The 13,239-nt window shown below is 36.1% G+C and overlaps 1 protein-coding gene across 1 annotated transcript in view; it reads right to left on the bottom strand.

Moving 5' to 3' along the window:
* LOC148944986 (proton channel OtopLc-like) overlaps positions 1-13,239 on the bottom strand; it is a 104,814-nt gene that overhangs the window by 9,472 nt on the left and 82,103 nt on the right. Inside the window, exon 6 of the mRNA XM_089099192.1 lies at positions 8,547-8,748. Coding sequence (XP_088955318.1) covers positions 8,547-8,748 — 202 coding nt within the window. The remainder of the gene's footprint in view (positions 1-8,546; positions 8,749-13,239) is intronic.

The raw sequence follows: 13,239 nt of genomic DNA on the forward strand, positions 1-13,239 counted from the left end.
CTTCTCATGACCAAAACATAATTTGCACTTTACTGAAAAAAAATCAAATGACCGTGGATTTTCAGTTTAATATACATATACTGATATTTATTCCTTAAATTTTCAAGAATTTTTTTTTTATTTACTAAAGTCCAAAAAGTGAAAACATTTATTATGTATTTTGTTTTCAGTAAAGTGCAAATTATATTCTGGTCTTGAGAAGGCATGGGGGTTGTCTGCACTACTGATGCTAATTTAAAAACGAGCAGAAATTAGCATGATTAGGGCTCACAACCCCTATGCCTTCTCAAGACCAGAACATAATTTGCATTTTACTGAAAAAAATACAAATAAATGTGCATTGTCAGTTTAATATACATATGCTCATATTTATTCGTTGAAACCTTAATAATTTTTTATTTATTAAGGTGAATGTCGCTAAATTCATTGCAATGTTAATTTTCCTATGCTACGAAAAAAGATCTTGCTCTCTGACCCAACATACCAGCAAAATGAAATTTTGCACAAGTGATCTTTGGACAAGGATCCAAAATTTGGCCTGTTTTTTTTTCTGATTTAATTCCTAGGAAATAGAAAAAAAAATCTAATGTGAAACATGGTAGCTCTTTTTAAAAAAAGTATGGAGCCTAAGAAATGGAAAATTTAAAGTAATCGAAAGTACTTTAAATTCAAAAAAATAATTTGAAATTAATTGGCCTGATTGAAAATTCTAGATTCTTTTAATTTATTCCTTCACGATCGTTTTTGTGTTTTTATATTTTGGACTCTTGCACGGCATGGATAAAAGCGAAAAAGTCGAAAGTAACTTCAAATTGTAGCTCTTTTTTTCTTTAGTTTATATCAAACTTTTCTGCTTTCTAGTCCAATTCATTAATTATATATATATTTATAAATAAAATTAAATTTTTACTCTGTTTCTCCTGTCTTACATAACCCCACTTTACACCCCCTGAATGGAAACATACCTCAGGCTAGGACGGGTAATGCTTGCGTTTAACTGTCAACTTGTCTTTAATTGGAGTTTGTCAAACAGTTCGTGGTAACGAACTGTAAGTAAGGAGCGACCCGGCTCAATGGTAACCGAAACTCTAAAAAACAGGATTTTGATACCAATAGATACATCAAAAGAATCAGATTTTAATTCTGATTTCAAATATATAAGTTTCATCTTACCCATCAAAAGTTACGTGCCTGAGAAAATTTGGCTGATTTTCGAAAAAAGGGGGAAAGACCCCCTAAAAGTTATAGAACCTTAATGAAAATCACACCATAATATTCAGCGTTTAAAATAACCCTCCTGTTTTTGTTTCAAGCTCCAATAAAAAAAATTTTTTTTTTTTCAATTTTTTTCACTAGTGAAGATAACGGATGCGTGTTTATTTTTTTTTTTTTTTTTTTTTTTTTTTTTCCCATAGGTTAAAGTTTATACCCCGTATTACACGAAAATCGTGTGTCAACTAATTGGAACTGAAAATAAAATTTATATTGCCCTTTCTAATTGACCAAAAAAAAATGGAGGGCACAAAGGCCCCCTCCATCGCTCATTTTTTTCCCAAAGTCACCCGAAAATTTTGAGATAGCCATTTTGTTCAGCATGGTCGAAAATATGATAAAAATGTCTTTTAGGATGACTTGATCCCCCAAAGTCCCCAGGGGAGGGCTGAAAGTTATGAACTTTACTCAATGTTAACATATAGTATTGGTTATTGGGAAGTATACAGACTTTTTCAGAGGAGATTTTTTCTGGTAGGTGGGGAAGGAGAGGGTCGGGGGCTCTTTGGAAGGAACGTCCCATGACGGAAGTTCTCCTGGGCGAAGGGACATGGCTACGAAGGGGGCGCCGGATTTCCCAGCATTATTAAAGAAAAAGATCAGGAATTAAATAAAAAAAAGAAGTTTTTCAACTGATCAACTGATTGTGATTAAGAGGTCATTTTTAAAGAACTGGAAAAAAAATTCGAACTATAGTTTAAAGAGCAGGGTATTGACTAGGGGGCGAACCCCCTAATATACGTGTTAAAAATTTATGAATATAGAAGTTCGTTACGTAAGTTAATTCTAAGTTACGTATATTTATTACTAATAAAAACGTTCGTAAATAAAATTAAACAAGTTTCGAGAAAGCCATTTAACCAAATATAATATGCAAATTTTGTTTTAATTATTCATGTACGGTGAGCCAAAATAAAAACCTGCATTAATTCAAAAACGTTCAAAAATTAAATAAAAAAAACAAGTTTTTTTAACTGAAAGTAAGGAACGACGTTAAGACTTAAAACGAACAGAAATTATTCCGTATATGAAGGGGGCTGTCCCCTCCTCAAAGCCTCGCTCTTTACGCTAAGGTTTGACTTTCTCACAACTCTATTTTTTTAAACAATAAAAAAACTTTAGCGTAAAGAGCGAGGCGTTGAGGAGGGGACAGCCCCCTTCATATACGGAATAATTTCTGTTCGTTTTAAGTTTTAACGTCGTTCCTTACTTTCAGTTAAAAAAACTTGTTTTTTTTATTTAATCAGCGTAAAGAGAACATGGAGCCAGTTATTGCAAAAAAGATGCGCGTTCTCAAGCCAAAGAGGAAGAATATGGAAGCAGAACACTGGAGCGATTCTGATAGTTTAGACTTGAGTGAAATCGACTGGTCTGACCACAGTAGACAAAATATACCAGTAAGCTTATCGCAGATCATTTCTGGTCTTCGTGAACAAAAAGCTCCTCCCACTTATTTCTGCATTAGCTTGTTTCTGCATTAGCTTTATTTCCGTTTGTTTCAATGCACTTTGATGGAAACAGTCGGAATACTCGGAAACAGACTAACCTACATTCCCGCTAATGTGACTTCGCCTATGTTTATATCTGCAAAAACGTTCTCCGGAGCACTCGCACCACGGTCCGGGTTTTTATAATGGGTGAGATAGAGAATGATCATACTGGATAATATATGAACTGTGGGTCTGACGATGAAAGTGAATGACAAGTGGCGACTTCGTAAACGCGACTGGTTATTTCGTATTATATTATCATGTAGTCGAATTGGATTCGTTTTTGGAAGCATGAATATAACCAATATTAATGTTTTCTTAGTGCCTTTGTGTAGGCTCTATATTTTTGCGTAAACGAGTTTTGAGCCCCTGTTGCTGCAGAAATTGTTGATTCAATTTGCTCGATTTGTTTCGTATTTTATTAGAACTTCTATTCTCACTATTTGGGTATTCGTTTTATGTCAAAAGCAACTGAGCTATGTCCACTTTCTCACCAGACAGTACCCCAATTGGTCACATTGGACTCGCCAAAATACCTACCCGGCGCAAAAATTGTGTCTTTAGCCCCTTGGAAAGACTCATCTGTAGCGGAGAATAAGCATAGTCGAAGGGCGTTCAAACAGTCAGGAAGCATTTTAGACCTATCTTTGAGAAATTACTGTGATGCATATAAACTACGAAACGAGGTTAGATTGACTAGACCTGTCTGTAGAGACAAAGAATCTCTATTTCTGATTTCGTTTTCTGATGTCACTCTTTTTACCCAAAATCACTCTTTTTTCGGGTTTCTTCCCTCTCTGGAGCCTCGGCTAGTTGGCAACCGTGCTTATCCGGACCTCGAATAATCTAGAATTTCGTCCACTAGTCAATTATTCTTAGTCAAAGTTGTTCTCAAGCGGTTTCACAAATTTGCGCTTTTCTATTTCTAGCTCTGCCATTTCGAAGAAAACAACTATTATCGTATCTCTAACCATCTCGGAGTATTGAGCGTCACATCCAGAAAAAAACCATACGAAATCAAAGTATCGCTTTGCGACACAAATAGAATATCGTTAGCATCCTCAGAGGAAAAACTCTGGGTACAGTCCAGGTCAGATGCTTCCCAATAAACTGAGGTGGGGCTATTGAAGAGATCAAATAGTGAGTCATGAGTACAGAGGGCCCTTTCAAGTTTAGACGATTACAAAATAAATCATTCTATTATTATCAGTATTTCTCTTCATTTCTCTGTATTTCTTCAGATTGTCTTCTGAATAAGAGTTCATGTAAAGCACTGACAATGCTTATTTCTGCAATTGTACTTTTTCTCGTACCTAATACACTTCTCGCAGAGCTTTCTGTTGCTACTTCGCTCTGTCCTTTTACAGCCCAAAGGGTGAATTTACACAATTGACATCTGACGCACCACGCGCACGCATCTGATAATGCCAAAACATTAGTGAGCGTAGTGACGTACGAGGCGGGTGGCTTGTGTCGCACTGGTCTAGAAGTCCACCCGCCGCGGGAAGGAGATTAACCTTAAAGTTATAAAAGTGATAACGTTTAAAAATGTTTTTTTCAGTAAAGTGCAAATTATGTTCTGACCTTGAGAAGCCATAGGGGTTGTGAGCCCTAATCACGCCAATTTCTGCTCGTTTTGAGTTTGACTCTGTTATTTACTGCAATTTCTGTTCGTTTTGGGTTTCATTTATTTATTGATGCTGATTCGTGGTAGTTTTACGCTTAGTAGATTATTTGATTATAATTTTGCCCATTTTTTGGTTTAATTGAGTTCTTTACTTTTCCTTGAAAAACCGATTTTGTGGAAAGTTTTTTAAGTTAATTTCTGTTTCTTTTATATTGACATAGTCTTTTTCAGGGAAAAATGGAAAATTCTTTGTCAGGAAAAATAATCAGAGGGCTGATTGCCCTCCAATCCCTTTTGAATCTTAAAAGGGCACTAGAACGTTTAATTTTCAATCAAATTAGCTCCTTTAAAATATCAAAGATATTCCTAGTTATCTAAGAGCAGCGCTGCCTATGATATTGTTTATATGCCCTTTTAATACCTGCATGCATATAGTTTTTTCATTTACTTGAAACTCCCCCTAAGCGTTCCCTAGAAGTTTCAACTTATTGCCCTTAGTGTCATTAGTTACAAAAACCATAGAAGTAGTATTAAAAGTATACACATAGTGTCTTCTGGCTAGTTCAAAATCCACCACAACTTACCCTGAAAAGTGTAGCTTAATAATGAAAGCCGTTAAAGTGATATTGCTTTGTCACTCTTTTGACAATCTCTATGATCATCGTTAATTTTTATTTAGTTCAAAATCTGCCTAATTATTCCTTGAAAGCCGCACCTTAATACCCTTAGCTTGTGTAGTATCAATAGTTGTATCAGCAGTAGTAGCATTAATAACAGTAAGCACATATTACCTTTGGTTTTTTTTTCAACATCCCCTTCAACACACGATGTTCCAACGTAACATACAAATTAATTCTTAAGGTACGCTCTATTGACAATCTAAATGCACATAGTGTTTGTAAGTTCAAATTTGCCATCAATTTTTTTTTCAAATTTTACCTTCATAGACTTGACCTTAATATTACTAGTATCACAGTAGTTGCAGTGGTAGTAGGAAAAACAGTTAAAGTGTTAGTGTTGTATTAGTAGTAGTAGTAACAGTAGTAGCAGAAGTATTAACAGCGGTAGTAGTATCTACGTCTTCCCTCTTGGTCAGTTGAACATCCCTTTCATGATGCCCCAGAAGTTTCACCTTGGCACGGTAAGCCGTTCCAAAAATATTGCTGATTTGCGCTTTTCACCCTTTTTGATACCTTTTTCATCTTAATACTCTAAGCCTTAAAAGTTGTTGCAATTGAAGTAGTAGTTGGAGTAATTTGGTAGCAGTAATAGCAGTAGTAAAAGTAGCAGTGGTAGTAGTATTAGTATTGAAATATATGTATTACCTTTTTGTCAATTGATCTTCCCCTTTGAGTATTCTCTGAAAGTTCCAACTTAATACCCAAATCCATTCTTGAGATACGCCCATTTGACAATCTGCATGCACATAGTTGGTTTTGATTTAGTTTAAATTCCCCCTCAATAGTCTGTCAAATTTTCACCTTCATACGCTAAGCCTTAACTGTACTAGCATGCACATAATATACTTTGATTTAGTTCAGCTTTCCCCTTAACGCTTCTTCAGATGTTTATTTTAATATCCTCAGCCTTAATAGTACTCACTACAGAAGTAGTATTTTTAGTGATAGTAGTGGTAGTAGTACTAGTAGTATTGCGCAAATAATGCCCTTTTTGTCAACTGAACATCTCTCTTATCATTTCCTGAAAGTTCAAAATTAATAGACTCGGTCATTCCTGAGTTACGTCCTTTTGAAAGCCCATACACACATAACATGCTTTGATTTAGTTCAACACTTCCCTCAACATTCCTTGAAAGATTTACCTTAATGCCCTCCGTATTTTGGGAAGGTAGTAGTCAAACATGCATACCTTTCTCAATAACATATACTATATGTAAACAATGATCAAATTGCCTAACGCAAATTTCTTGCCGTGAGACCTCGGGTGGGGGGAGGAGGGTGAAAACCCCAAACATATAATTACCGAGCCTTTCAACACCGCTGAAAAAATAGATGTCTAAAAAATTTGTTTATATGTTTACCTTTGGGAACTGAGGGGCGTTGGAGAGGAGGGGGGGCTGGTTGCTCTCAAATCACTTTTGACTCTCAAAAAGGACATTCTAACTCCCAATTTCAAATCAAATGAGCCCCATCTGAAGTTAATACGACAACTCATTCCATAAAAACAGTCTATGCCCCCAGGGCATAACTTGCAACCCTTTCCCCAGGGCTCTGGAGAGTTGTGTCAATCCTGGAGGCATTGTTATATGTTCTTTGGACTATATTTTTTTAAAATGGATATCTCAAAATTTCAATCAGATGCGTTTCATGAAAAGAGGGGTTAGGGGATGGGGGCCTGTTGACCTCCATAACTTTTGACTCTTAAAATTGAACCAGAACTTCCAATTTTCAACCAACTGAGCCACCCCTAAAGTTTATACAGCCATCCGTTCAAAAAAAAACTAAATTCCCCCGGGGGATAACTTACAACCCTTGCTCTCATGCTCTGGTGGCTTGTAACAACCTCAAAAGCCTTGTTATATTATATTTAAACTATTTTGAATAAAATGACTATCCCAAAATTTCAATTGGATGCATTTCAAGAAAACACAACGTGTGAGGGGGGGGGGGGGATAGCTGCTCTCGGATCATTTTGACTCTTAAACAGGGCACTAAAAGTTTTGATTACCAATCCCATGAGACCCTTCCGAAGTATATACAACCACACTTTCTATAAAAACCTTATATATCTCAAGGGCATAACTTAAAACCCATGCCCTGACGGTTGTGGGATGGTTGTCATCCTCAAGACATAATTTCTGGACCCTTCAACTGCGCTGAACAAAATTGCTATCTCAAAATTTCGATTGGATTTACTTGGAAAAATGATGGGTATGGAGGGGGGGGCTACTTTTTCTCAAATCACTTTTGAATCTTAAAAAGGGCACTATAACTTCCAATTTTAAATCAAATGAGCCCCATCTGGTTTTGATACAACCAGCCATTCTATATAATCTTTATATGACCCCAGGGCATAACTGACACATCCCCTTTTCCCAGGGCTCTGGGGATTGTGCCAATCCTAGAGGCACTGTTATATGTTCTTTGGACTACTTTAAACAAAATGGCTATGTCATAATTTCAATCAGATGTGTTTTGGTGAAAAGAGGGGTAGTCAGGGGTGGTGGCTAGTTGCTCTCTATCACTTTTGTTTCTCAAAAGAGAACTAGAAATTTCAATTTTCAACCAAATGCAACTCCTCTAAAGCTTATGCAGCCATCCCTTCCATAAAAACCTTAGATACCCCCGGGGCATAACTTATAACCCTTACCCCCAGGCTCTGGGGTTTGTTTCAACCCCAAAAGACTTGTTATATGATCTTAGGACTATTTTGAATAAAATCACTATGTTAAAATTTCAAATGGATGCATTTCAGTAAGACGACGTGAGTTTGTGTGTTTGGGGGGGGAGAGGGAGGGTAGCTTCCCTCCAATCACTGTTACTCTCAAAAAGGGCGCTACAACTTCGGATTAACAGGCCAATGATCCTCCTTCGAAGCTTATACGACCACTCTTTCTATAAAAAACCTGATATGCCCCCAGGGCATAACTTAAAGTCCTTGCCCTGAGCCTGTAGGGGTGGGGGGTGGTCGTCCTCATAGACGCAATTTCTAGTTCTTTCAACTACGCTGAAGAACATAGTTATCTCAAAATTTTGACTGAATGTGTATGGGGAAATGATGGGTGTGGAAGGGGGGTTGGTTGCCTTTCAACAATTGTGACTGTTAAAAAGGGCACTAGCCCTTGCAATTTTTGATCGAATGAGCCCTTTTTGAAGTTTCTACGACAAATCTATCTATACGTAGTGCCCTGGTCTAAAAAAAATAAATACATTGTGCCAACATCGCTCTATACTTAGGCAGCGCTATTGCGCTGCCCATGATTATTATTAACATTCTACGATATTGTTTATTTGTGTTAGTTTTACGCTTAAAAGATTATTTGACTTTATTACTGCTCATTTTGCGTTCAATGGAGCTCTTTACGTTTCTTTGAAAAACTTGTTTGTGGAAAAAGTTTTTGAAATTAATATTGTCAAAAAGATAACTCATAGTTTGCTATGAAATTTGTAGCAGAAAGAAGACATGGATCAACGTACCCGATTTCATACTGGTGGTAATCATATCATCTGATAGAAAACTCAGGTGGTTCATCCCCTCACTTCCATGTGCATCGGAGTAAACATGAATGATCTCGTGTTTTGTTTCTTCAACAATAACGCACAGCCAAACACAGAGATTGGTTGCAATTAAGTGCATTAAACCAAAATAGGAAATCGTCCTGTTCTTCTTTACAGGCATCTAAAATTCAAGGAAATTATGTAAAATTGCGACTAAAATATAAACTGCTAAAAAATGTGACACAACAGGCAATTGCTCCATTCTTCTTTTCTGAAGCTAAACAAATTACTTAAATTTGAACTATTCTCACTAAAATCGGACCTTCTTTTCCCGGTTCGGTGCTTACTAGAATAAGCTCACTAGAACTAGCTTATTATTGAGCCAATGGACAAATTGCTTTTGCCTACAACTTTGTAATAAAAATCAAAAGGAAGAATATGAAATATCAGCTCAAACATTGTGGGATACGAATTCAAAAGAAGAACATAAAATACTTATTCGGAAATGAGCATAGCAAGCCTTACTATTTGTAATCGGCTAATTTTGGTATTAACTTTAAAAAAAAACAAAGTTTTTCCGAGGGAAGTAAAGAGCAAAGTTGAAGCTTAAAACGAAAAAAAATTATTACTTTACAGCCTATCTAAAATATTTACATAAAACTAGTGCAAATAGATCAACTGGTGATATTCCCCTATGTTTGTAGGATTACAAAAAACTAGCACTTTACTGAAAACACCAAAGCCAAGTATAAAAAACAAGACTATTGATTTAGGAGTCAAACGCAAATACGTAGCCTCACAACCGCAAAACTAATCTATAACGCTTTTCATAGTCCCACAGGAGCTGTAATGTCAGTAACTTTCAGTATACATTTAAAATTATCTTAAAAACTAAGGCAGAAAAATAATAAGTTTATAGTAATTAAATAGCATCAAAATAATGGATTGACGTATCGGGTAACATCTTGGTCTCACCTAGTATTACTCAAAATGAAGAACATATCAACCATAATATGGACTCTGGAGATCCAGTTATTTCTCTCTATAAAACGGAGAATTTTAAGTTGTAATACAAATTTTAACGCGAGTCGGTAGTCTTAATACTAATTAATTAAAAAAACTTTTTCCACAAAATAAGTTTTTCAAAGAAAACTAAAGAAATAATAAACTAAAAATGAACAAAAATAGAATCAAATAATCTACCAAGCGTAAACTAGCACAAAACACGATCAATAAATAAATGAAACCCAGAACGAAAATAATTTACAATAAATAACCGAGTCAAACTCAAAATGAGCAAAAATTAACATGAGTAGGGCTCAAAACCCCTATGCCTTCCCAAGGCCAGAACATAGTTTGCATTTTACTCAAAAATATAAATGTTTTTACTTTTATAACTTTAATAAATCCGATAATATTAACATTTTGATTACTAAATATCAGTATATGCATATTAAACTGCCAATGAAAATTCACTTGTATTTTTTTAAGTAAAGTGCAAATTATGTTCTGGATTTGGGAATGCATAGGGGTTTTGAGACCTACTCATGTTAATTTCTGCTCGTTTTGAGTTTGACTTGGTTATTTATTGTAATTTCTTTTCGTTTTGGGTTTCATTTATTTATCGATGCTGATTTGTGGTAGTTTTACGCTTGGTGGATTATTTGATTATATTTTTGCTCATTTTTGGTTTAATGGAGTTCTTTACTTTTCTTCAAATATTATTTTGTGGAAAAAAGTTTTTCAATTAATGTGTCTTCGTTTTATATTGACATAGTCTTTTCAGAAAAAAGAAAATAATACTTTAAATCTTTTCGTTTTTTTAAGACTTTATAGTTTGGTTTGCTATTTATATGCCGGAGAAACATTTTCAGCAATTTTTAACAACATACACCCTTTAAAAATCTTGACACAAATAGCAGTGTTTAATTGAGTTTTATACCTCCTCTAGTTGACCTGAAATACAAAACTTGATACCATTCGAAAAAAAATCTGTTTACTTTCTTTGATAGCTTGAATAAATTTAATCTTAAGGGAACATTTAGTTTTTAAACATAATGGGCAAATGAGAGAGTGGACGTGGGAGGGGGACTAGTTGCCCTCCAGTCACTTTCGACTATTAAAAAGGGCATTAGCTCTTTCTATTTTCAATCGAGCGAGCCCTTTTCAAAGTTCCTACGACAACTCCTTCGATACGAAGTGCCCTGGTCTAAAAAAAAAAACAAAAAAAAAACAATACATTGTACCCACATCGATCTTTACTATAAAAATGTCAAGACTTCCAGTCACTTTCAACTATCAAAAATAGCACAAGCCCTTTCAATTTCAATCGAATGAGCCCGTTTTGAGTTTCTACTACACCGCTTTCTATAAACACCTTATATGATCCAAAGGGCATAAACTAAAACCCTTGCCCTGAGGATTGTGAGGGGGTTTGTCATCCTCAAAGACATAATTTCCAGATTCTTCAACTATGTTAAACAAAATGACTATTCCAAAATTTCGATTGGATGTGTTTGGGGAAATGGTGGACGTGAAAGGGGCGCTAGTTGCTCTCCAATAACTTTCAAATATTAAAAAGGCACTAGCCCTTTCAATTTCGAATCGAATGAGCTCTTTTGAGGTTTCTACGACAACGCATTCAATAAAGACCTTGTAAGCCCCCAGGGCACAACTTACAACCCTTACCCTGAGGGCTGGCCGGGGGGGGTGCCATCCTCAAAGACATAATTTCCGGACCTTTCAACTACGTTGAACAAAATTGCTATCTGAAAATTTTGATTGGATATCTTTGGGGAAATGGTGGGCGTGAGAAGGGGGTTACTTGCCCTCCAATATCTTTCGACAATTAAAAAGGGCACTAGCCGTTTCAGTTTCCAATCGAATGATTCCTTCTTGAAGTTTTGCACGACAACGCTTTCTATAAAAAAAAAACCTTGTATGCCCCCAGGGCATAACTTGCAACCCTTGCCCTGAAGGCTGTGGGGGAGAGTCACCCTCAAAACCATAATTTCCCGATTTTTCACTACGTTGTCAAAATGGCTACCTCGAAATTTTGATTGAATGTCTTTGGGGAAAGGGTGGGTGTTAGAGGGGTATTAGTTATTCTCCAATCACTTTCAACTATTAAAAAGGGCAAAAGCCCTTCTAATTTCCAATCGAATGAGCCCTTTTTAAAGTTTCTACAGCATCACTATCTAGAAAGACCTCATATGTCCCCAGGACATAAATTACAACCCTTGCCCCGAGGGCTTCGAGGGGGTTATCATCCTCAAAGATGTAATTTCTAAAATTTTTAACTACGTTGAACAAAATGGCTATCTAAAAATTTTGATTGGATGTGTTTGGGTAAAAGGTGAGCTTGAGAGGGGGGTTAGTTGCCCTCAAATCACTTTCGACTATTAAAAAGGGCACTAGCTTTTTGTATTTCCAATTGAATGAGCCCTTTTTCAAGTTTCTACGACAAAACTTTCAATAAAAACCTTATATGCCCCCAGGTCATAGCTTACAACACTTACCCTTAGGGCTCAAAGATATAATTTCCGGACCTTTCAACTACTTTGAACAAGATGGCTATCTCAAAATTTTGATTGGATGCGTTTGGGTAAATGGTGGGCGTGGAAGGGGTGTTAGTTGCCTTCCAGTCACTTTTGTTAATTAAAAAGGGCACTAGCCATTTCAATTTCCAATCAAATGAGCCCTTTTCGAAGTTTCTACGACAATGTTTTCTATAAGAAAACCTTATATTCCCCTAGGGCATAACATACAACCCTTGCCCTAAGGGCTCTGGGGGGAGGGGGGGTTAATCCTCGAAGACCAATTTTCTAGAACTTTCAACTACGTTGAACAAAATGGCTATCTCTAAATTTTGATTGGATGTGCTTGGGGAAAAGATGGGCATGAGAGGGGGGTTAATTGCCCTCCAATCACTTTTGACTATGAAAAAGGGCACTGACCCTTTGAATTACCAATCGAATGAGCCTTTTTTGAAGTTTCTACGTCAACGATTTCTATTAAAACCTTATATGCCCCCATGGCTTAGCTTACAACCCTTACCCTGAGAGATGTGAGGGAGTGTCCTCCTCAAAAGCATAATTTCTATCTGGAAATCAACTACACTGAACAAAATGGCTATCTCAAAATTTTGATTGGATGTGTTTGGGAAAATGGTGGGCATGGAAGGGGTGTTAGTTGCCTTCCAATCACTTTTGACTATTAAAAAGGGCACAAGCCACTCCAATTTCCAATCGAATGAGCCCTTTTCGAAGTTCTATGACAAATCCTTCGATACGAAGTGCCCAGGCCTAAAGGAAAAAAAAAATAATAATAACGCATTGTGCCAACATCTTTCTTTACTTAGGCAGCGCGATTGCGCTACCTATGATAAGATTCCTTCACTTCGAGGTTGCCTACAAAATAATTATGAAATGTCTTTTTCAGATCCAAAATGACAGTCAATCATTGAGCTGAGCACATTGTGCATAAGTGATACCAAATCAAATGAAAGAATAAATAAATAAAGCAACAATATAAAAATGCTTTACTTTTATACTGTTAAAAGTGCCCTTGAATGTTTATTTTTACCGTACCAAAACTCTTATATTGTTTTGTGTTTTCAGTAAAGCACTAGTTTTCTGTAATCCTACAAACTTAGGGAAATATCACCAGTTGA

This window comes from Artemia sp. Qi Xiang Cuo, chromosome 13 (assembly GCF_049724085.1).
Source record: "Artemia sp. Qi Xiang Cuo chromosome 13, ASM4972408v1, whole genome shotgun sequence".
Taxonomy (NCBI): domain Eukaryota; kingdom Metazoa; phylum Arthropoda; class Branchiopoda; order Anostraca; family Artemiidae; genus Artemia; species Artemia sp. Qi Xiang Cuo.